We start from the raw sequence: 25,030 nt of genomic DNA, 5'->3' as shown, positions 1-25,030 counted from the left end.
GTGGATTAGGGATCAACCAACAGGCTCAGAGAAGTTAAGTAACTGGCCGAAGGTCACACAGCTCATTAGGGTGGAGCTGGATATGGAAGTACAGTCTAGGACTCCACGCGTACGCTCTCACTGACTGATGTCTTGTCCGGCCTCCCAGTTCATGTGGATTTGAATTACAAGAGCAAGAAGAGGGGCCTGGGTCCCACAGAGGCTGTGCCCAGATCCTCAGGGGCGGCAAGTACCTTGTGCCCCGGGCAGTAGAAAGTGGCATGCAAAACTCTTCCCCAGAAATAGTTAGAAAAAGTATATATATGTATAATTTTTTTTGCCTGCTCTAAATGTTCTGTTTCTTTCTGATATCAGAAAGCCCTCTTTCTAGCCGATCAGGGCACTTTCCAGGACTACACTGGGGCCTAGCTTTTCTCCTTTACCCCATAAGCTGGAAAAAGGTTGCTGGAGCTCAGCTAGACCCCAGAAGTGTCTGCAGAGTAGATATACCCTGGGGGCAACTGTGCCATTCACAGAGCTTCCTCAGGCTTTGGGAATGGCCTGACATGCAAACATGGGTTCCAGCGGAGCTCGCTGCCCTTCACGTTCTGACCCCTGGCAGTAGCTAATGGATCAAGGGCTAGACACACCCACCAGGCTGGGTCCATCGCTTCCTCTCCCTTGCACTTTTCAAATGCATTCTGCGGCCTGCGGTTGCTGGCTCTGAATCATGGTAGCCACAGTGTCCTGGAGGGGAGGTCCAAAAACATCTGCTGCTGTGGGCCTGGGGGCTGCTTCATTCCTGCCCATCCAGGGTCTTGAGTCTGTCTACCAAAACCACGAGATGCCCCTAGATCCTTCCAATAAATTCCAACATTTTAGCTTAGGCCAGTAGGATCTGATTTCTGAAATTAGCAACTCAAACAAACTTGAGTACAGCACTGCCAGGATAATGCTTCCATGAAGTCCAAGAGGTCAGCTACCTCTCTGCCCACTATTTCTGCAATCCTGTCTCTCAGACTGGTCCTGAGGTCCGTTTGAGGCCCTGCTGCAGATCTGAAATGATTACGGATAGACAGGCAGGGTTAAGGGGGCGACCCTTTTCACTCTGACATTTTCTGTTCTCAACTGGCATTGCATTATTTTATCTTTTCCTCACTCTGACTGGCAGGGGCTCTGAGAATCCCAATCCTTGGAGCGTAGCTCTCTTGCAGAGAGAAGGCTGCTATCTTCAAGGCCCTTTAAATGTCTCCTGAATCCCTCTACTTTTCTCCCTCTCCACCACCTACATCTTGGTCTATGCCAGCCTCTCTTGCCTAGATTACTTTGGCAGTCTTTTAACTGGTCTCTGGCATTCACTCAGACTGGCCCCTAAAACATTCTTCATGTGGTTCCAATACATCTGGCTTCACAGGGTGTGCGGTTTACAACCTGCACAACTGGACGGCGCAGGCCTGAGCTAGAAACAATTGTTTCAAAACTCAACATTTTATCATATAACCTCCTTTAAAAAATTACTTAAGTGGCATCCTATTATACTTAGAACACAGAAATGCTTTAACCTGCTTTACTGGGTCTTGTAAGGCTGACTCCAGGATATCCCCCAACCTTATTGCATATCCCCTTTCCCTTTGTCCTCTGACCTCCAGCTACACCGGACAGGCTCCTTCCTCCACAGTGTCTCTACATATGCTTTTCTCTATGCCTAGAAAGCCCTCCAGCTCTATTTCCTAGCACTTTTTACTCATGGCACTCGACACAGTTTGAAATTTCATTTTAATGTATGCAGTTGTTTAACGTTAGATGATAAGCTCCATTTCAGTTTTATTCGCCATTGTATCTTCAAAGCCTTGTATAGCGCCTGGCTCGTAGTAGGTGTTCAATAAATAAATAAACAAATACTCGTTGAATAAATGAATGTCGCCCTGATTTTCTGGAAAACAACATCAGGAGCCTGAAACATGGCCACTCTCTGAGCTGCCTCATGGGCAGGTCTCTATGAAGCCACCTGGAACCCGCCTCTGCAGCTGCTGTCCAGAGCAGGCACAGAATCACACATCCGGAAGGCCCCTCATTTAGGTGAGGAGGCAAATGGGGCACTGAGTGGGGGGTCTGACTTGCTCCAGGTACTATATTCAGCTGGTGGCCATGGGGACTGGGATCTTGAGCTTTTTCTGTCCTTATTGTAAAGAGCACCCTGGCTGGAGAGCAGCCCATGAGGGCTGGCTCCTGGCTGGGTGCAGAAAGGTAACCAAGGTATCTAGATACCTCTGGAAGGGGACCCGTGTGTGACTCACAGCTGCTTTCACACCTTAAGCCTCCCAGGCCCCAAGCCGTGTTCAGAATAGCTCAGCGCTGCATGTGTGCAGCGGACTCTATAAATAAGCTTCCTAGAAAATGACTAATTTCATAATCAGAAAAGCAGAAAGAGTAGCACCTCTCATCTGCAGAGGAAAATGGAGCAAGAGCCCGCTGCTCGGCTTTGTCGTTGTAGGGACTCCAGGCCACCTCAGCCCAAACCTGCATGGCGAGGCTGTTCAGGGAAGGGTTTTAATTAGATTTCCAAAGAGAAGAGATGGTCCTTTCGGGCTGGAGGGAGAAGCCCAGTCTTTGGACACTGCCCTCTCTCCTCCCCGCCAAGAGCAGAAATAGCTGCTTGCAGTGGATTACTGCAGGCTCCCTCTTTCTCCTGGATTTCTATGCACTGGGCGGCGGGAGCAGAACATGCAGCCACTTGACTGGGCGGGCCCCCCACTGCTGTTCTTAGAACCAGAGAACCCCAGAGATAAAAGGACTCGGAGATCACCCAGCCTGTCCCTCCCTCATTGATGGGGAATAACTGGGCGGGGACAGAAGCTTCCCAAAGCCATTGCCTCATTCAACAAGCGTTAGTTCGCTGAGCACCGCCTGTGAGCAAGGCACCAGAGCTGTCCTAGGAATCCAATGACGAACAAGCCAGGCCCCTCCCTGCACAGCTGCCAGTCGTCTCAGGAAGACACACACGCAAACACCACTGCACCCACACCTGCTCTGATCGACGTATTCACGCCATACCTTGGGGAGCTCAGCTCAGATTGTGGTGAGGGGCAGGGTGCAGGGTGGCAGGGGGAAGGATCTTCTGCAAGGGGAAGATAAGAGCTGCTTCTTAAAGGATGTTTCTAGATGGATGAGGGGTGACAAGGGAAAGAACCTCCTTCACGGTGCAGACAGCAAAAGCAATGCACAGAGGTCTGAGACGTATGGAACATTTGGTACTGAAGGGAGCAGGCTGGTGGGTGGGATGTGGAAATGACGGGGGCCAGGCCTCGACCAGAGGTGAATCAGCAAGAAGGAGGCCTCAGTGTCAGAAATCCTGCCTTCTTCCACTTGACCTTAGGGCTTGCCATGAACCGAGGTGCCACAGGCTCTCCACCCCTGGCCTGGGGAGGAGGGGAGACCTATACTAGGAGGGGGGCCAGTGGCACGTGTTTCGAGGAGCAGATGGTAGACCTGGCCGGTGCTATCTCATCTGGTCCTGAACTACTCTCTTTTCCTAAATTGTGCTAAAATTCACATAAAATTCACTACTTTAGCCATTTTGAGACTGTACAATTCAGTGGCATTTAATATATTCACAGTGTCATGCAACTGCCACCACTCTCTAGTTCCAGAGCATTTTCATCACCCCACAAGGAAACCTCCTACCCACGAGGGAGCCCCTGCTCATTCTCCCCTCCCCTAGCCTCTGGCAATCATTAATTTGCTTCCTGTCCCTGTGCGTTAGTCTGTTCTGGATATTTCACATAAACAGAATCATACACTACGTGGCCTTGGGTCTGGCTTCTTTCACTTAGCATAATGTTCTCTGGGTTCACCCAGGTTGGAGCACAGATCAGTACTTCATTCCTTTTTATGGCTGAATAACATTCGGCTGTGCGGATATACTACATTTTATTTCTCCATTCATCAAGCCATGGACATCTGGGTTGCTTCCACCTTCTGGCTATTATGAACAGTGCTGCTACGAACCAAACTTCTCCCTTAAACTCAGCTCCCAACATGCCTATGACTGGGTAATCTTGTCTCACCCTGGGCCCCTGAAGCTGCGTTCATAAAATAAGGCGGTCAGAATCCTCGCGGCCCGAACGACATCACTATCGCTCGTTCACGGGTGCGTGTGTGAAGGTGGCGTGTACCCCGCAGCTGTCCCACCGTTGCTGGAAGCTGGAGACTGGATCTGGACCAGCCTGCCTCATCTTCCGGAACTCACGGCTAGCAGGGGAGACACAGGGCAGGTACCTCCTGTGGGCTGGATGAGAGGCCCAGCAGAGGCCCGTCTGGGATGGCGGGGGGGGAGCACCTCACCTCTCCCTAGGGGATGGAATGGGAGATGGGTGGGTGCTGTCAAGAGGTGATGCCTGCTTTGCCCAGGACTAGTGTAGAGAAATAGCTGATAGGTTTGGGGAGGGAGGCCGAGGGGCCTGCCCCCTGTTCCTGGGTAGGCCTTACTCCTGGGTGTTAGCCTGAGCCCCCAACAACCTCCTGACCCAACCCCAGGCAGGCATGCCCTCTACCTTGGGCTTCATGCTCCTGGGGCTCTGTGGCCCCCGAGACACCCCTCACTGTCGATGTGGAACTCCTATTGCCCTCCCAGAGTTCTGATCCCACCAGACGTAGCTATTCCCTGAATCAAACCTGTATACTCCTACTTCTAGGCGTTTGTTCATGCTGTTACCTCAGCTTGAAGTTTCCTTTCTCCCTCCTGCCAAATCTTACCCATCCTCAACATTACCTCTTCCTTGGAGCACTCCCTGATCTCCTGGGGAGAACCAAGCTCTCCCATCTCGGGGCTCGCCCCTATTCCTGGCTCACTACCTCTCTCTGCCTTTGTGTTCTGCTGCTACAGTTAGCTGCTTATGCCCCTGCCTCCCCCTACCCCAGGTTTCCAATCACTTGAGAGCATCCCCACCCCCTCAGCCACCTCTGCATCCCAGGTGTTCAGAACCTGAGCCTGCTGGGGTACATGTTAGAGAGGTCAAGTGGAAGGCAGGGGGAGGGTCTTAGGGTTAGTGGCTTTGGGGGCTCCGGGAGGACAGGCTCTAGCTAGGAGCTCCCCAGCCTGGAGAAGACGGCCAGACCACCACCAGAAAGAGGCCCATAATGCCACCTAGATTTTCAGCAGCGTGTTTAGCATGCAGGGGCCAAGGACATGCTGGTTTCATGGAAGACAAAGGATCACACTGACTACCTCATGCAAATGAGTCCCGTGTCCCAGCGCATGCACGAGGAGAGGGCTTGCCCTCCTCAGTGGGGTGAGCTGCAGGGAAGCCCACGCACACCACTCACCTGGCTTCCTCATAATTCATTCCCAAGGTGTCTGGATGGGGAAAGGCGCCATCGGGGGCCAGGGCAGGAAGCTCTTCAGCAAAAAGCACACTAGAGATATGAATGGAGAGAGGCCAGCTTTAGAACACCCAGATGGGGGACTGAGGCAAGAGAGGCTGAGTGCCTTGCCTCACGTCACACAGCACGGGCAGCGGTTTTCAGGTAGTTAACAAAATCCAAACTCCCTTTGGGAGGTAACTCTTCTTTGGGTGCCCCGCTTGTCCGTTGCCACAGGGAGGGCCCAGGACCAGAGGTCTGTTACCTGTGGTTCTGTGTTAGACCTTTCTGCCTAAATGACTCAGAGCCAGTTTCTGTTGCTTGTTACCAGAGAACTCAGGCCGATGTGTGGGGAACAGACAGGCTCTGAGCCCCGAGCTCCCAACGCTTAGTTCACTGCTATTTCCATCCTGCCATGCTGCCTACCCTCCCTGCCCAGCTGTCCACTGTCCGGCCATCTGTCCCCACGTCTGAGCAGACTGCAAACTTGGGAGTGTTCTGGATCCCAAACATAGGGTCTGCGTGTTCTCTGCTTGGGATGTGCCCAGATAAATGATAAATTCTCCCTCCTGCTCTGTCCAAGGCCACTGTGTGACTTGGGCCAGTCGTTTCCTCGGATCTGGGTCTCAGTGGCACCAGCTGAGAACCAAGGGAATGGAACTTAATGACCTTTACAGGCCTTTCCTTTAGGTCAAGGCTCAACTTCAGGGCTGTCGAGGTGGATTTAATGAGGCGGGAGGTGATGGAGCGGCAGGGAGCAAGCAGAGGGCGCCGCCCGCCCGCACCACGGAGCCGCTGGGCAAAGGCCACCTGACTGGCAAGTGTGTAGGGCCCATCTCACCCCAGCCAGTTCCCCACTGGGGCCATGTCCAGTTCTGGTGATGAGTGTTGCTGCGGATGGTCCTGTTTGTGTGGCGAGCCCAGAAAAAGATCAACCAAAGAGCCAGATTTCAGAGTTCAAAGATCCTCTGGTTTAACCCTGTTTTCCAACACTCTGAAACACTCATTCTGCTCCCTCTCCCAACACCTTCCAAGACCCAGGTACGGAGTTTAGTGTACGAGGAGAAGACTATCACAGACGTGAAGGCATGAGCACACCCCTTGTGAGGGTACTCAGATGCCCACCCTCACCTATAATTCCTTGGAACGTTCTTTCCCTTTCACCGGAAAAAAAGCCCCCTTTCTCCTTCCGGGCTTGGAAAACTCTTGATGACCCGTTTAAGATCCCATTCAAATGTTCAAATGTTCAAATGTCACCTCTTCGGCAGAACCATCCGTGACTCCCTTAGGAAGAACTGGGTAGGGAATCCCTGGGTGGCTCAGCGGTTTAGCGCCTGCCTTCAGCCCAGGGCCTGATCCTGGAGACCCAGGATCGAGTCCCACATTGGGCTTCCTGCATGGAGCCTGCTTCTCCCTCTGCCTGTGTCTCTGCCCCCCACCCCCGTGTCTCTCATGAATAAATAAATAAAATCTTTAAAAAAAAAAAAAGGAAGGAAAAACTGGGTACTCCCTCTTCCTTTCCCACCTCTCTGTTCAGAAATGATCTACTGACGCCTGAATCCCCAATCCCCATGAGGCATCTGTACACAAACCTGTGGTTTAGAATCACAGCAACCCCCCTGCCCCCCCCCCCCCCCGCGACTGAGGGCTCGCTGTGTGTTGGATACCATGCCAACCGCTGGGCAGGTACTACATCATTCATGTCTCACTACAGCCCTATCAACTAAACACAGTTATCACCCTCCTCCTACACATGCAGAGATTGGGATTTGGAGGGACTGAGTCATTGTTCAAGGTCACACAGTTGGTAAGTGGCAGAACCAGGCTTCAAACTCCGTTTGCCTCAACCCTAGGCCAGGGCTTTATTTAAACCACTGAGTGTACAGCTCCTGACACGGACCTTCCTGCTCCCCACGCGGCCGCTCTAGCTGACACCTGGCAGATATATTCAAAACACATTTCTTGAAAAGATCAATGAAAAGCAGGCTAGAGATGGAGTATGAATAGGTGGCTCATTAAAAACCATAAAGAAAAAAAAAAAAACAAACCATAAAGCACAGGCTTTGGGATTGGGCTGCCGAGTAGGAACTAAGGATCCCCCAGTGGTTGTCCAATCTTGCACAAGATACTTGAATTCTCAGTGCCCAGTTTCCTTACCTGTGAAATGGGAATAGCCATCCACACTTCAGAGGATTCTTAAAGGTATTTTTTTTAAAGATTTTATTTATTTATTCACGAGGGACAGAGAGAGAGAGAGAGAGAGAGAGAGAGAGAGAGAGAGAGAGGCAAAGGGAGGAGCAGGCCCCATGCAGGGAGCCCGATGTGGGACTCGACCCCGGGTCCCCTGATCCCACCCTGGGCCGAAGGCAGATGCTCAACTGCTGAGCCACTGGGGCTGCCCGGATTCTTAAAGGTATTAAGTGAGGGGTGCCTGGGTGGCTCAGTTAGTTAAGCATCTGCCTTGGGCTCAGATCACAATCCTGGGGTCCTGGGATTAGTCCCGCATCGGGCTCCCTGCTCATCGAGGAGTCTGCTTCTCTGTCTCCCTCTGCCGCTCCCCACTGCGTGTGCTCTCTTGCTCTCAAATAAAGTCTTTTTTTTCAAAAAGGGGATTTAGTGAATTTTGATCCTCACGTGAAGGTTTTTTTTTTTTTTTTAAGATTTTACTTATTCATGAGAGACACAGAGAGAGAGGAGGAGACACAGGCAGAGGGAGAAGCAGGCTGCCTGAGGGGAGCCCAATGTGGGACTCGATCCCGGGACCACAGGATCATGCCCTGAGCTGAAGGCAGACACTCAACTGCTGAGCCACACAGGTGCCCCCTCACATGAAGTTTTGACATGAGATACATGGAAAATGCTTAGAACAGGGGCCAGTAAGCTCCTAAAAATGTTAGCTGAAGGGGCACCTGGGTGGCTCAGTCTGCTAAGCATCTGACTTTGGCTCTGGGCATGGTCTCAGGGTCCTGGGATCAAGCCCTGCATCAGGATCCTTGCTTATCAGGGAGCCTGCTTCTCCCTCCCTCTCTGCCCCACCCCCTCTGCTCATGCCTGCACACTCTCAAGCAAAGTCTTAAAAAAATAAAACCCACCTAAAAACGTTAGCTGTCATCATCTTGTACGTCAGGTGTTGCCTGTTTCTCAGTTAACATAGCCCTTCTTTCTCTCATATAAATGAGGCCCATAGAGACTCTAGAACGAGTCTTGTGATGTGCTAACAAATTAGTTCTCAGAAACAAAAAGTAACTTTAAAAGCCCCGATTAGTGGCATTTGCTAGTTTTCACAGTGTAAACGGTCCCATGATGGCTGATTTCGAGCTAGGAATGTGAGGGGTCCGGCTGCCAATCTTGGAGGAGATCAGGAGCTTCACTGCAACCCTCTGTGCCTCAGTTTTCTCATCCTTACAATCACATCGTGGGATGAGCAGACACACTGCTCCTTGAGGAACGCCTGGCACCGAGGATGCTATGGAAGAAGTAGCTCATACGGTGGTTGTTGGGAGTTGCAGCAGTCCTCGGTCTCCCTGCTCCTTGTCTGGCCCTGACACTGGCCCCATCCCAGCACCTGGCCTTTCGCCTGACGCCTGGCAGGAACTCTGTCTTGGTCATTTGCCTTCTAGGACCAAGGCTCACTCCACTCTTGCAGCTCTCCCCAACCCACCAGGACCTAGAATTCTGACTCAGCCTGTGTTGGTCACACACCCTCCTGGATCACAAATGGTTTCATGCTGCTGGTGTCTACCTGCCTCTGGTTTCAGCCCTAGATGTCCTGATGCCAACCACTGGCCTGGACTACCAGTCATCTACGATGGTCCCATTTGGCATCTACTCTGCTCTTCATGCTTATGAACCCACTTTTCACGTAGGGCTTATATGCATGTACAGACAGGAGGGCTGGGGTTCAGAACCAGGGTCGATCCCCCTTCCAGGTAGGGAGGGCTCCAGCTTCAGCCACAGCCCACCATGAGGTCTAGTCCTTGGCCACAGTCCCCACCCTCTGCCTCTGATTTAACCCTTCAGGGCTCGGGCCTGGCCCAAACACTGACAGCACAGGCTTGAGGACCCTGGTACTTTAGGATTTGGTGAAAGATTCAGACAAACGGAGTCAGATGCAGGGCCTGGGAGAGGCTACATTTGGAAACATTAGTTGGGTCTGAGGCTCCTTTACCAGCAGAGACAATAGAGTGTCAAATGGAATGGGAAAGGAAAAAAAAAAAAAAAGACAGGACCAGGAGTCAAGGTTTAAAAGGGTCCAACCTCCTGTATGCAAATGTAGTATCAGCTGCATGCCTACTATGTGCTACATGCTTTCTAATGCCTTATTTAATTGGACCCTTGCAGCAACCTTGGGAAAAAGACATCATGACCTCACTTTGTACAGGAGCTCATGGCACTCAGAGGGGTTAGACTCTGGCACGAGCACAGCTCAGGGTCACTCTAGTCCTGCTCAGGTGGCCCATGGAGAAGACAGGACAGTCTGGTCCTGGGCCAAGGATGGTTGGTCCTCTTAGTGCCTGGTGCTAGTACAGCTGGAAACCTGGGGTCCAGGGCAGGTTGTCAACAGAGGTCCTCAGTTATGGGTGCAATCCCTCAAGACATGACAGCTGAGCACTCTGAGGTCATACGCCTCAAGGCACCTGTGGCGCTCTGAGAAAAGGATGGATCTAGAGGCAGAGAGACCTGGTTGAAACCCTGCGCTTTTGCCATGGGGTCCCTGGCCAGGGTCTGGACCTCTCCGAACCTCAGTCTCTTCCTGGGAGTTGCAGGAACAGCAGAGCTGCCTGTGGCAGGGTTCTCTGGTAGAGGCTGTGGAAGTAACGGGAGTAAAGGAAGTACCAGGCAACCCGAGGCCGACATCCTCCTCCTCGTGACAGCTGACCTGGCTCAAAGCTCTGTGGCCCGCTCCCTCTAAGTCAACCTGGCAAGGAGATGCTCCTGCTCTTTGCACCAGGCAGTGCCATCAGCTACGAAGGTCTGTTTCCTTTTTCCTGGGGCTCCGTCAGGTGTTCCTGGAGTTAATGAGAACAGTGCAGGGCCTCCCCAGCAGAACAGACTCCTCTTCCCTCTGGAGAGCCCTGGGCTCTTCCCAGGTCCGCCTCATCAGACTCAGAGCCCTTGGGAAGGTGGGTCGAAGAACTGGAAACGTGACTTCAGGGGATTCCCCAAATACTCCTCCAGCCTGAAAACTGCCCCAGCTTCCGGCCACGCTCATTTTTGATTCTCAGCCTTGGTCTCTCCTGCTCTCCTTCCTGCTAAGCCCTCCCTGCTCCTCTTCTCCGAGCCGTGGCCTCGGGCCCTTCCGGGGCCTGCCTCAGCACCACGCCTCCTCCAGGAAGCCTCTCCAGTGCATGAGCCCAGTGCATGCTGACCGCTCCTCTGGCTGAATTCTCCTCCGGGCACGTGACTTGTGATTCGGAGTCTGGCAACAGACTGCACTCCACCCTGGGCTGCTCCCCAGCTCTCCTGTTCATAACCTGGGCTCCGGGGATCCCTGGGTGGTTCAGCGGTTCGGCACCTGCTTTTGGCCCAGAGCGCAATCCTGGAGTCCTGGGATCGAGTCCTGCGATGGGCTCCTGGCATGGAGCCTGCTTCTCCCTCTGCTTGTGTCTCTGCCTCTCTCTCTCTCTCTCTCTCTCATAAAAAAACAAAACAAAACAAAAAAAACCTGGGCTCCTGTGAGCTGCCCCAGGCTGAGAAGGGGCAGAGGATGGGCCTCCTCCCATGGGGCCCACGACAGGGAGCCCAGTGCAGAGGGCTCCAGCATTCTCTGTGCATCCAGCATTTTCCTGTACTCTCAGATTTGAAAAGATGGGAAGGAGTGACTATGTGGGAGAAAAAGAAGATAGAAGTGAGCAAAAAGAAATGAAAAGGAAGGGCAGCCATATGAGACTCAGGACGAGGGTCACAAGAGGACAGATCCAGGCTACTGTGGGTCATGCTTTAAGGGTCTCCGTGAACTACCCCCTGATTATGCAACTCTCTGGCCTAACCGACTCCTCTTTGAAAACATTTGGAACTTGACCTCTTCCAGGCAGCCTTCCCTGATTGACTCAGATTTCTTTTCCCTGGCTCCCTGAGCTGCACTACTTTGTACTCATTGGTACCATTTCCCATGATGCTACGTCCTCTGGGGAAGGGCTGGAGGTCTCTGCCTCATTGGCGGTGGGTTTCACTCTATACTTCCCACCTGTAGTCAGAGATTATCTCACGCTCTCTTATCAGCTTCAGAGAGCAGGTGAGATTTATTTTGCATGGTTGTTTTAAATCCAGTTTGCCTCCAAGACCTTAAATCCATTTTACTATGAGCTCTGTTGGGCCTAAGACCCAGGCTCTGCCCTCAGCCAGCATCCAGTTTAGTACATAGAGTCAGAAATGTGCTAAATGTCCCAACTATGGAGAGAGCCCAGGTGTCCATCGACAGATGAATGCCTAAAGATGTGGAGTGTGTGTGTGTGTACATATGAACATTACTTAGCCATCAAAAAAGATGAAATCTTACCACTTGCAATGAACGATGTGGACTGAACTAGAAGGTATTACGCTGAGCAAAATAAGTCAGTCAGAAAAGACAAATACCATATTGATCTCACTCACATGTGCAATTTAAGAAACAAAGCAGATGAACACAGGGGAAGGGAAGGAAAAATAAAATGAGATGAACACTGAAAGGGAGGCAAGCCACAGGAGACTCTGAGCTCTAGGAAACGAACTGAGGGTTGCTGGAGGGGAGGTGGGGGGGGGATGAGGTAGCTGGGTGATGGGCATGAAGGAGGGCACGTGACGGGATGAGCACTGGGTGTTATGATCACTACATTCTACCTCTGAAACTATTTAAAAAAAAAAAAGGAAGGAAAAGTGCTAAAGGTCAAGGGGGCTACCTAATGGGAGTGCCTAGAAGGGACAAGGGGAGGGTCTGGGAAGCATCTCTAGGAGAAGCAGGGGCTCCGCAGACAGCGGGGGAGGGCAGCCGGGCAGGGGACGGTGCTGGGGCAAAGGCCCAGAGAGATGAGAGCGCAGGGGGAGTGGGAGGAAGAGGACCCCCTGGAGCAGCTGGGGAGTGGGCAGGAGAGGGGATCCCCGCGTGGCAGCTGGCTCTGGGCAGCAGGCTAAGGCACCCTGACTTAACTGGGAGGCCACTGTTTCTCAGCAGGATGACGGTGGCAGGTGTCGCCGCTCTGGCTGGCATTTAGGAATCTGTGTCGGCGAGGCTGGGGGTACACCAACGTGGAGGCTCCCCCAAACTGCCTGATGCCACAGAAGACCCATGCTCTGATGCCATTCCTACGAAGCTCAGGAACGGACAAAACATCTAGAATGACAGGACCAGGAACAACAATCACCTCTGGGGGCAGGTTACTGACTGGACGGGAGAAAGAGGGAACACCCGGGGGTGGTGGAGATGCGCCCCATCTCAATCCTGGCAATGGGTCTGTAACTCGATTCCATCATCAAAACTCACTGAATGCAATATTTAAGGTCTGTACCTCTCGCTGTTCATAGACTAGACCTTAAAAACGTGTGTGAGCGTCCTTGGTTGTTGCGACTAAAGGTGCTGCTGGCAATCTTTGAGGGATGGGGCCAGGGATGCTTCCACAAGGAGAGCTCTCCCTGTCAGAGGCCAGGAGGGTCCCTGCTGGGAAGCAGGAAGGTGGGCATAGGACCCCCATGGCCACTCCTGGGCTTTGTATTTGGTCACTTCCGGCCTGCTGTCCTGAAGCTGCTCAGGCCCAGGAGGGGGGAGGCCCGCATGTGCCCCTAGGGCTGGAAGGGGCTGGAGGAGGACAGCTGGGGTAGTCAGAGGCAGCTGAGATGAGAGGGAAAAGGAAATACCCCCTGCCTGGCCTCCCTGCCTCATGATAAGCACCCGGGATGATGAACGATCATCCTCCTCTGAGATGGAGTCTCAGTGAGGTGGGGCCCCCTGGGGGATCAGAGTCACTGGCGGCAGGGCTGAAGGCTGCTCTGCTGCTGCTGCTCCAGAAAAGCATTTCCTGAAATCATGGGCAAAAGAAGCTCGAACACGGCTGACTTACACTTAAGATCCTTGCCTTACTTCTTCCTTCTGGAAGCCTTCTCTGATCTCCCTGCTGTGCAGGCGTCTCTCCTGTGTTCCCACAACCCTTGGCCCAGCACCAGAGGACAGTCACTGCCTAGGTCTGAATTCTGGCTCTGCCACATACTTGCTGTGTGTTCTTGGCAAGTTCATTAAGCTCTCTGAGTCTGGAAACTGAGGACAATATAAATCTTCTGTGCTGAACTGTTAGGAGGATTAGGTGAGATAATGTCACAAGCACCAAGAAGTGAGGGCTTATTATTACCATCAGATCACACATCGGGCACGGAGGACTGAAGCAGGGTTACCTGTCGGGGACCCCCCAGGAGACATAGGCTCCTTGTGGGCAGGGCCCTCATGGCCATGTGGATTTCCTGGCACAGTAAATACTTGCATGCATGAATGAACTGCATCCACTAAGACGTCCCTGGAGAACTTTCTTTTTCCACCCACAATGCCTCTAAATCACAATAATTCTTCAGAAATGGAGGCTGGATTCATTTTTACTCCCTTCTCTCCTATTATCTTCAAGGCCATGAAGAAGCCATGAAATTCTACCTTTTTTTTTTTTTAAAGAGATTTTATTTATTTGAGAGTGAGAGAAAGTGTGTGAGCTGGAGGGAAAGGGAGAGAGAATCTGAAGTGACTGTGCCGTGTGCAGATCACCACGCAGGGCTTGATCTCATGACCTGAGCTGAAACCAAGAGTTGGCCACTTAACCAAATGAGCCACCCAGGTGCCCTGAGTACATCTTTTTTATTTATTTTTTATTTTTTTTAATTAATGGCTTCTTCCCAGACTCCGCACTCCTAAGACTTCATTTAGTGGCCCTCTTCATGCTGGGCCCACAAAAATCCCTTAAAAAAAAAAGCCCCATTGGTTCCTCAAAAAGGTAAACACAGAATTATCATACGATCCAGCAATTCTACTTCTAGGTCTGTACCCAAAAAAACTGAAAGCAGGAGCTCAGATACTACATCAATACTGATAGGAGCACTGTCTACAAGAGCCAAAGGCTGGAAGCAACCCAAGTGACCAATGGACGAACGGATAAACAAAATGCAGCCTGTCCATGCAAAGGAATATTGCTCAGTCTTAAAAAGGAAGAAAATTCTGACACCTGCTACAACATGGATGCATCTTGAGGACATGGCACTAAGTGAAATAATCCAGACACAAAAGGGCAAATACTATATGATTCCACTTACATGAGGGTCCTACAATAGGTAAATTCATAAAGAGAAAAAGTAGAATTTGGGCTACCAGAGGCTGGGAGGGAATGAAGGATTATTGTTTAATGAATACAGAGTTTCAGTTTTGCAAGATGAAAAGCTTTCAATGGGCGGAGGGTAGTGATGGTGGTACAACACCGTGAATGTACTCAATGCCACCGAACTGTGCACTTACAAATGGGTAAAAGAGCAAACTTTGTGTACTTCATCATTTTAAAGAAGCGCCCCAAATTGAACCAACAGAATGCTGGAGGGACTCCATCTCGAATTGGATGTCACACCCTCAAGTGCTCTTTTGCCTCTGGCCTCCTGATCCATGATCTCCCTCCATCCTCTCCTGGCTCTTGCTCTGGTGTCCTCTGTTCTCCTTCTACCCCAGGACCCACAGCCACATCATTTATGCCGGTGAAATGAACCTGCCTCTGTCCACAGTCATTCCTTTTCTGTCCCCTGGGCCCCTTTTTAGGCCCTCCATGGTCCCATCATACCCTCTAGAGGATGCTTAAAACGGATGCCTTGAGAATCTGAGATGGGAAAGCTGTGCGTGAACATGTTCACTACTATATCCATCAACAAAGAAACGGCTAAACAAAATATAGTAAAGCCACTGAGGATAAAAAGAAGATCATGACGGAACACAGAAGAAGTCATGAAAAAATGTTAAGTGAAAAACAAGGTACTAAAACCGACGTTGACTGATTTCATCTATTAAAAATACAGACCTTTAGAGGCAACTCAGAGACAGACTCTTAACTAGAGAGAACAAACTGATGGTCGCCAGAGGGGAAGGGGGTGAGGGGATGGGGCAATAGGTGATGGGGATTAAAGAGGGATTAAGGTGATGCTCATCTATGATGAGCATGGGTGTTGTACGGAAGTGTCGAAACACTAAATAGTATACCTGAAACGAATATTACACTGTATGATCACTAACCGGAATTTAAATTAAAAAAAAAAAAAGAATAAACTGCAGGAAGAAAAAAAAAAGACACAGATTTTTAGAAGAAATAGAGCAGGATGTTCAAGATCATGGTTAATCTTACATTTGCTTTATAGCTTGGTCATGTCATTTTTACGATGCAATTTATTTTTTAAGGCCAGGCAACACCTTTAGGCCGATGATGAAACATACAATCTTTGGAGTTGACTCTGGACACCCACACTGCGCCCGCCACCGAAGTCCACACAAATCCCTCTGAGTGGCTTTCAGAGAGTTCGGGGAGAGGGGAGCGTTCTGACTCTTAAGACGGACATGTCAAAGCCTCTCTAATGCCTTCAACCAACCACCTCATCATGCAGAGGAAGGACAATTTAGGGTCTTTGTTTCGCCAGCACAGTGCCCGGGAGATTTGGCCACGACCAGTTCACCCCCTACATTGGCCCAAAGTCAGAAATTCTCACCAAGATGCTTGCTGTCCAACAAATCTGCGAACCATGGGCTTTTCAAACTTGAATGGCAGCACAGTCAAATCATCTGAGCTTTATCATTTTGATCATACTACAGCTCACTATGCCATATCTTTATCTAGAGGTTTGTATCATTCCAAGACATACGGCTTCATACGTAGGTGGTCATTTCTAACATTAATTCATTCCACAACTATTCAGTGAGCCAGCGCTGAGTGTCAGGCTTGGTTTGCCAGTCACTAGAATACAAGGAGAATAGGACTCTGGTTCTCTTGGAACTCATTAACGCTGTGGTTTCTTATTCCTCAGGCCTATAAACACTTACATGAGCTGGCCCTGCCTCTCCTACCTCTGCCCTTACCATCCTTCCTCTCTCCTATCTCTTACTGCCACACTTCCTGTTCCCTGAAAACGCCAAGGTATTCTTACCCCAGGGCCTTTGCACTTGTGGTCTCCTCTTCTTGGAATGCCATTCTCCCCTGGTCTCCTCACTTCACTTAGGTCTTTGGTCAACTATCACCTCCTCAAAGGCAATTCTATTTAAAGGCAAACCTCTTCCTTCACTCTTCCCCTGCCCCACCCTGTTTTTTTTTTCCCCAGAGCACTGCTCACCCCTTGAAATGTCATATCTCTGCTTATGTTTTATTTTCTGTCTCCCTTGGTAGAGCTTGGGCAGGAAGTTCATCTTTTTCAGCGATGTATCCCCAGAGCCCAGAACAACCTGGCACGTAACAGATGTTTATATGTATCTGGAGATCAAATGAATGAATGAACAAACTGGCTCTAGACAGTTTAGGGGTGCTCAGTGAGCCAGCTTTGCAGGAGTCATTATGGTTCCCGGTCAGATCCACGGCCCCCACTTGCAGGCCTCCCCATACCCCCTCCCGTTGGGCTTTCTCTGTGAATGACACCCTTAGCCACTCAGGCTCAAAACCTTGCCACCACTTCTCATTCCTCCCTCCCTCTAGCACCCGTGTCCAAACCACTGTCAGTTCTGGTGACACCCGGGCCTCCTCCTCTCTTCATTCTTACAACCACCCCCACTCCTTATCTTTTACTTAGACCACTGTCATTGTTTCTTACCTGGGCTCCCTGCCAGTGGGTCCTCCCCTCATCTGTTCTCCACAGGGCAGCCAGGCTGAGTTTCCTAATGGCCAGGCTTGACCATGCCCTAAAGACCAACCTCTCAGCTTGGCATTCAATGCTCCCAGAAACTGCCTCCACCTTTCTACCTAGAAGTTCCTTCTCACAACTCCTCTGTTATCCTTTCTGCTCCAGTTGGAATGAAACACTTTCCAGTTTCCACACATGCCTGAGAAGCCCCCACTGCTCTCTGCTCATGCGGCTTCCAGTACTTGAAATCTTTCCTTCTTCGAGTGTGCTAATCACGTAGACCCAACTCAAATGCTACAAAGCTTCTCCAAGAAGCTCTTCCTGATTTTCCAGAAGAATAAAACCCATCCTTCTTCTCAACTCTCTCCCAAAGGTCATCAGTCGCTCTTTTAGGGCAGGTGTTGGGCAAGGACAGGCAACATGACTTAGAAGAGTTTGGAATCTGGATTTAGATCATCTGAGCTCCGAGGCACAGCTCTCTGGCTCTGAGACTTTTAAAGTATGCTTTCTTAGGTAGGTTAAACTCTGCGTCTTAACTTCCCCATTTATAAAACGGGAATGATAACTCTATGGCTATTACGGGTGTGTTAGGAGAATTAAATGTAAGCGACACTACCTAAGTTACTAAATACGGTCACGATTAGCTACAAAACAACTGATAAATGGAAGCGTGACTTGTCCCGGGGAGGTTTCATGGATGTCTTAGGCCGGCTGAGCCCTAAGTCGGGCGAGGAAGGGATTTTTTTCAAAGAGAGGGACTCCGAGGCCCTAAAATCCCATGCCCTTGGGCAGCCTGAAGAGGGAAGAAGTGGAGGGTATATCCACAAAGCTGGGGTTCTAATAGTATTAATAGCTACCAATTCTAGAGCTCTTTCTGTGCCCCAGGCACAGTGCTAAGTACCCTACATAAATTATCTCATCTCATTTTATTCCCTCGCAGAGTAATAGAAGAGGAAAATCAGGCCCACAGTGGTTATATAAATAAGCGCTCCCCTCCCCACCCCCAACAGTTCCGACCCGAAAGGTATCCTGAAAATTTCCAATCTAATTATCTCATTTTTCAGATGGAGAAACTGAGACCCAGAGAGGTTATGAGCATTTAACTGAAGCTGCCCAGACGGTGAGGAGGACACAGGGCCTGGAACCCGGACCTCTGCACTTTCTGCCTGGGAGCCACCACCCCCCAAAAAGCCAGGGGGCACCTCGCATTAAGACGCCTGTGTGCATGGTGCTTCTGGAGTGGGATGCCATTTACGTGGACCAGTGTTGGTCCCTGGAGTCGGGCCACCCAGTCACCTCGGTTCTGCTCCCTGCCAGGCTGCTCACCCCACTCAGGAGGGAGGCTCTCGAGACAAGAGCCTCAGGCCCCTAGAGACTGAACACTGCCCTCCTTGCCAACTATCTCACCCCACGGAGTCTCCTCAAAAGTGCTCGACTTCATCCATTCACTGTCCAGCTTGCACGCCTTCAACATAGGGGCACCCTGTGTGTGCCGGCCATCGGGCTCAGCTCTGGGGACACCCAGCTGCCCTTGAGGGAGTCTTGCCCTGAGCTACCCTCCGAGCCTGGTGAGGCTGTAACTCAAGCTTCCCCAGCAGCTTTGTCAGCAACACCAAGAGGCTGTAGCCAACAGACGTCAAGGAGGAAGGGGTGGCCCGACATGAAGGACTTGGGGACCTCCTCAAAGGGATGACGAAGGGGGCCTGGTTAGATTAGAAGACCCCTGCCATTAAGGAGGAGGGGAGCGTGACTGGGAAGGCACATAGTCTGGTAAAGGTGAGGGAAGGGGTTGGCACATCAACTGGTTGATCTGATCTCCTGCCTAGAGCTGCTTCATTCTTGCAAATGCAATCCCCAAACCTGTGCTTGCTTGCATAAGAGAGCTCTCCTTTGAGGCCGACTGTGGCACACTAAAGGCCACCCTCCCCCCCACACACACACCCCACGGTAAGGATGGTGGCAAATGAATGGCACCTGCCGCTCCAAGTGGGGGCAGGGCTGGAATCACAAAGACTTCCCTGGTACACTCGTGAAATTTTGGGGTTCTGGGGCTTCAGTGGGCATAGGATTGAATTATGTAGGAGGGAAATGAACACGAAAGCCAGAGACCCTAGATTCTAATGCGGGCTTGGTCATTCACTCTGGTGACCTTGGTTGAGCCACCTCCCTGGACCTCAGTTTCCCCATCTGTAAAGCGAGGGGGTGAAATGAGTTCCGAGGGTTCATCTGGTCCTGACCCCCTAAGCCACGCGGTCCCTGGTAAGGTAAACCCCTCGGGGCTCCGACCCCCCCCCCACCGGCTCCGCGTTTGGCAGGAGCCCGGGCCTCCTCTGGGGAAAGGGGCCTGCCGGCCGGGGAGGGGGGAGGGGGGAGGGGGCGCGCCGGGCTCTCGGGCTCTCGTGGGCTGTCGAAGCTCCGCGGGGGTCGGGGGAGGCGAGGCGAGGCGAGGCGAGGCGAGGGGAAGGGAAGGCTGGGGCCGCGCTTTCCAGGCCCGCGGGCGAGCGGCGCCCTCCAGCCTCCCCGCGGGGCGTCAGACCCCGCAGGCGACGCGGCCGGGGGCCAAGCAGCAGCCGCGGGCGCGGGGCCTCGGACCCGGGGCAGCGTCTCCATCCTTCCCCGCAACGCGCGCGCGAGCTCGGGGGCAGCGGCTGCGGCTCGGCCCTCGGCCCCCGGCCCCCGGCCCCCTCCCCCAGCCCGGGGGCGCGGGGAGCCCCACGGGGGCGTGGCGGTGGCGGTGGCGGTGGCGGGCGCCGGCGGCCGGCCCGGGCGGGGGGGGGTTGCCCGTCGCGGGGCCGCCCCGGAGGGACCCCGCGCCCTCCCCGCCGGCTCCCCGCACAAAGGCGCCACCGAGGCGCCGCACTTACCGGCCAGAGCGGGCTGCGGGCTCGGGCTCGGGCTCGGGCTCGGGCTCGGGCTCGGGCTGCGGGCGGGAGGGTGCGCGCGCGAGGGTGCGCGTGTCTGCGTGTGCTCCCGTGTGTGTGTGACGGGGGCCGCGCCGAGCTCCGTGCGTCTGCGTGTGCGGGGGCGTCCGTCCGTCCGTCCGCCGCCGCCCGCCCGCCTGCGCTCCGTCCCGCGCTCCGTGCGCGCTCCCCGGCCGGCCGCCCCGCCAGCGCGCTCGGGCTGCGGAGTCGCGGGCGCAGCGCCCCCGGCCCGGCCCGGCCCGGCCCGGCCCGGCCCCGCCCGGCCCCGCCCCGCCCCGCCCCCGGGAGCTGCGCAGGGCCCGCGGGGCCCCCGCGCGGCCCCGGCCCGGCCCCGGCCCCGGCCCCGGCCCCGCGTCCCGGCGGCGGAGCTCGGCGCCCCCGCCCCCGCCCCCCGCGCCGCTCGGAGTCCCCGCGCGCCGCCCCGCCCCGCCCCGCCCCGCCCCGCCCCCGCGCGGAGGTTGCCTGCACCCGGAGCGGGGAGCGGGAGATCCGCGTGCGCTTCATTCATGATTTTTCTCTTCCCGGGAGCCCCGGGCCCGGGTGCGCCGATCCGGCGGCCGCCAGAGGGACCCCCCGGCGGGGCCGTGCGCGCCGAGCCCAGTGCGGGACGGACCGGCGGGCGGCTGCGGGCCGAGGAAGGCGAGACAAAGGGGTCAGTGCTGGGGCGCCGGGGGGGGGGGGGCGAGGCGGGGGCCTGTGGCGCTCCCCGGGGCTGCCCGCGCGACGCCCGGGTCCGCAGCGGGGGTGGCGCCCCCGCCCCTCCCTCGTGGGTCGGGGAGCTCGGCCCGGCCCCGCCAGCCTGTCCCGCCCGGCGCTCGCACCTGCCGCGGCGCCCTCGTGGGCTCGGGGGGCTGCCCACGCACCCCGCAGCCCCGCACCCCAGGCCGGCGCCCTGCCGGCGGGAGGTTGCTGGTATTCCCGGTGGGGGAGGAGGGAGCTCTCCGGGGCGTCAGGCTGCACGCAGGGCAGGGCCTCTACTCGGGGAAACCGAGGCGCACCGCCGCCCAGCTACCGCCCTGGTTCCGGCCACCACCGTCGTCTCCCACCTGGATCTGTGCTGCAGCCTCCAGGCCGCTCTCCCTGCCTCAGGCTCGGCCCCCTGCAGTTGGGTCTCCACACAGCAGTCAGAGATGCGTATAGAACCTAAGTCTTCGCCTTCCCTGGAAATCCTACAATGGCTCTTCGTTTCAGGCAAGTGAAAGCTAAAGCCCCCAACAGCCCGCCAGACCTCTCAGGAGCCGGCTCCTTTTGAACTCTCACCTCACTCCCCGCCGCTCGGTCACACCGGTCCCCTTCGATGCATCACCAACATGGCAGCCACCCCCTGGCCTCCGGACCTTTGCACGGCGGCGATGTTCTCTGCCTGGAAACTTCCCCCAGATAGTCACATGGCTTGCTCCTTTACCTCTTAAACGTGTCACCTCCAACAGGCCTTCTGGACCATCCCGCTTTACATTGCAGGCCCCCTGCCCCTGTTCTCTCCACGGTAGTCATGACCTTTATTTTGTGTCTCCTGTGGCTCGTTGGCCCCTCACTGCCAGCTCTCACCTCAGTCCTCTGACGTTCCAGTCCTCCAGGCTCACCAAAATTCTGTTCTCTAAACAAACTCTGTATTTTTCCCATTTCTATCCTGTGTTCATTCTGTGCTTCCAGCCTGGGAAGTCACGCACTGACGTTTCACCTAGACTGTAAGGTCCGGTTCAAATACATGCTTCTCCTTGGGGCTTTCACTCATGTCCCCAGGGGTCCTCAGCACTCATTCCTTTCTGTCTACCATGATGCGGTTCCTTGTCTTTTTTTTTTTTTTTTTTCCAAGTGCACCATAAACTGCTGGGATAGGTCCGGGTTTCTCATCTCTCCCCAGGTCCCAGCACAAAAGGGACCATCAGTGCATGTTTGTGGATCAAAGGCAATGATTGGAAGGCCTGGATCTTGATTAGTCTTTTTTTTTTTTCCCCTGGGAGGGGCACAGAGCCCACCCAGCCAGGTTTTCTTGTTATCCACAAGTAGTTGCCTGTGGCATAAGGGATGGACCAAACGTCAGATAACCAGGCCACGATGCTTGGTCTGTGCAGAAGCGTGGGTAGACATGTCAGTTGGTTCTCAAGGACTTGAGAGCATCACCTCTGTCAGCATAAGGCTGATTTTCCCTGATGGTGTCAATGGAACAACAGTGACCAGAAATGAACACTTAGTATGTTCCCGGCACGGCACCGTTTTGTGTTATTTCCAAGGCACTGCTCTAGTTCATCCTCATGATCATTTTGGGAGGCAGACATTTGGATGTCATCATTTTCAGAACAGGAGCCAGAAAGAGTAAGTGACTTACCTAAGGTCCTACAGCTGCTGTGCGAGGGGTGTGTGTTTCAAATTCAGATCTAGCTAATTCCAAAGCCGAAATCCATGGAGCAGGGCTGCCTTAACACTGAAGGCCCTGGAGGCTGTTGGAGGGGAGGGGAGGAGGAGGGCTCAGAGAGCCTCGGCAAGGTCAGCCTGATCCAGATTCTTTTGGAAACCAGCTCAGGAGTCACGGAAGCTTGGCGCTCCAGCGGGTCCAGGGCCTCGCAGGTTTCTGCCAATGGTGTCTGTGATGTCCTGTGATGGAGGCTAGTTGTTGCCCTTCATAAAGAAAATGCCAGAAGGCCAGCACAGTCTCACAGACATTCCTAGCTCTGTGCTCTGGGTTCTAAACCCAGTCCCAGCTGTCAGATGTGACATGTTCATCTCAAACAGTTACAGTAAGGATCTGTGATGATCTATATGGTAACATACTATATATTTATATATATGCCTGTGGCGTAAGGGATGTGTATACACACACACACACACACACCTGCATGAATGTGCCTGCAAAGTAGTAGAGGCTAAAAAAAATGATCTGTCTCCTTCTTGTAGGGCATTTCTGTCACATAGAGATATAGCCAAACTAGTCTTCTTACCCTGTTTCTGCCCTGTGAACCCCCTTTTAAAGAGTCTCAGATTCCCATTGCCTGGTAAATGTTACCCTGGGGCGCAGTGAAGGAAGGAAAGTCCCAACTTTTATTAAGGGCTTTAAAAACAAGCTATCCATGTTACTTCCCTGTATCCTCCCTTTCATCTGCATGGGTACATTAGGAGGGAGGCACTGTTATTACCAACAAGGAAACTGAGGCCCAGAGAGTTCCAGGGCCTTCCCCACTGCCACAGGACTCACTAATTAATGGCAGGAATGAGATCCTGACCTCTGTCTGACTCAGTGCCCTGAACAGCACCCATCTCTTAACCCCAGCACCACGGAGAGTAAGCCCACCAGTTTCCTTTCTCTTCTCTGTTGAGGAAGAAGGAGAATTCTGTGAGTCCCATGCCATGAGGTCGTCATTGAGGGATTGGCAGGGCTTAGGCTTATTGGGCCATTCTGTGTGACTCATGTACCCTTTCTTGAGGAAGGGAAGAAGAGGGGTTTAGGAAAGAGGAAGAAGGGGAAGAGAAAGATGGTCTGAGTAACCAGAGAGCATCTTGCTGGTGGTTTTTGATGGGCTCTTAGAGGTTAGAGTCAATATTTCTTCCTTTTGGCCTCACTTGGAATTCACTCTACTGATAATGAAATGTTTTGCTTCGGTGGAAACGTTCCCCTCTCCAGATTTTATTTATTTACTTCCTTATTTATAACCCACCCCAAACCGCAAAGGATTTGAGGTAGCTTACCACAGGAGCAGAAACCATAAAGCAATGTTAAAATATCAATAAGGATAGAGAATCAGGACCAAGGAAAATGTAAGTACACTTTGAGAGACAAGACCAAGGCTTGGTCATTACACCTGATTTTTATCGAGTTCTTCCTGAAGGCGATGGAATTTGCGTAGGTTATTTTCTTTAAGCCATAAAAGAGCCCTGTGAGGTAGGTGCTATTATTACCTTCCCTTTGAGGCATAGGGAACTGAAGGCCAGAGAGGTGAACTGTGATGCGCAAAGTCACTTAGCTGGTGAGCAGCGGAACCGATATTTGGTGTGATTTTTGGAACTCACGACCTGCACCACTGTCCTGCCCTGCCTCTCCAACAGACAAAAGACCACGAATATGCAGACCACAGGGGCCTCTAGAACACTGGGCTTGAGCCTCAGATTCGGTTCTGATCCTCTTGGATATCAAAAAGAAAGGGAAATAGCACGTGGAACTAATGGCTTCACATTGTTCAAGTCTTTGGTCAAGGTCATCTCCTCAATGAGGCCCACCCTGACCACTCTCCTTAACAGCGGAGCCTGCCTCTGCCCCCTGCCTTCTGCTGCCCAGTCCACCTTTACCTTTTCTCTCATGGTGGCATGCATTTTACCTCCTAACGTACTGGGTACTATATAAGCTATATCGTATATTTGTTGCAACGTAAGGCGCTCTTTAATACGTTCTTTATTAATTCCTGTATTGATAAATTTTAAATTACCTAACTTATCTGTTTAATGTAGTTGCTGTTTCAATCTGTCTGTCTCCTTCCACTCGAATATAAGTTCCACACGGGCAGACATTGTCGTCTTTTTGGATCACTGATAGATCCTGGGTGTTGTCGCAGACGATGCCTGATGATGTGTAATAGGTGCTCCATAAATTTTTGTTGAATGCTTAAATAATTAAATCAGCGAGGAAGAAACAGACCAATATGTCTATAGTGGCAAAGTAGGTCACCTTTTTTTGGGGGGGGGCTAGCTCCTATTTTCTTTCCTTCCTCCTTTTGTTTCTTCATTTTTCTCTTGTTCATTTCCCTAAGAATTCGAGGCAGCTCTAACACTTAGCTCTCAGAGCACATTTATCTTCAGGAGGCTTTTTTTCTGACCATAGACTCTGAGGGTCCCTGTGGCCAATGGCCTTAGTGTCATAGTCATAGCAAATGCGTAAATGGGATTCCTGAAGTTGGTTTTGGTTAAGTCTCTCAATAAAAGCTGGGCATTATCCCACACCTAAATTGGCAAAGGTAATCCATTTAAGGGGTCTA

At 52.7% G+C, this 25,030-nt stretch overlaps 1 protein-coding gene across 3 annotated transcripts in view; it reads right to left on the bottom strand.

Moving 5' to 3' along the window:
* The window catches only part of PTPN5 (protein tyrosine phosphatase non-receptor type 5), a 53,552-nt gene extending 33,378 nt beyond the window's left edge, over positions 1-20,174 (bottom strand). For 2 of the 3 annotated variants that reach the window (XM_055317826.1, XM_055317825.1), the window contains exon 1: positions 20,010-20,174. Coding sequence is in view for 1 of the 3 variants with exons in the window: in XM_055317824.1 (XP_055173799.1) it covers positions 5,305-5,324 (20 nt within the window). In the remaining 2 variants the exon portion in view is untranslated. Of the gene's footprint in view, positions 1-5,304; positions 5,395-20,009 lie in introns of all 3 variants that reach the window. The other variant, XM_055317824.1, reaches the window with a different exon arrangement.
* Positions 20,175-25,030: the final 4,856 nt, after the last annotated feature.

Source organism: Nyctereutes procyonoides, unplaced genomic scaffold (genome assembly GCF_905146905.1).
Source record: "Nyctereutes procyonoides isolate TBG_1078 unplaced genomic scaffold, NYPRO_anot_genome, whole genome shotgun sequence".
In the NCBI taxonomy this organism is placed as follows: Eukaryota; Metazoa; Chordata; class Mammalia; order Carnivora; family Canidae; genus Nyctereutes; species Nyctereutes procyonoides.
Note: the sequence above shows the minus strand (reverse complement) of the source record. Positions and strands in the feature narration are given on the sequence as shown.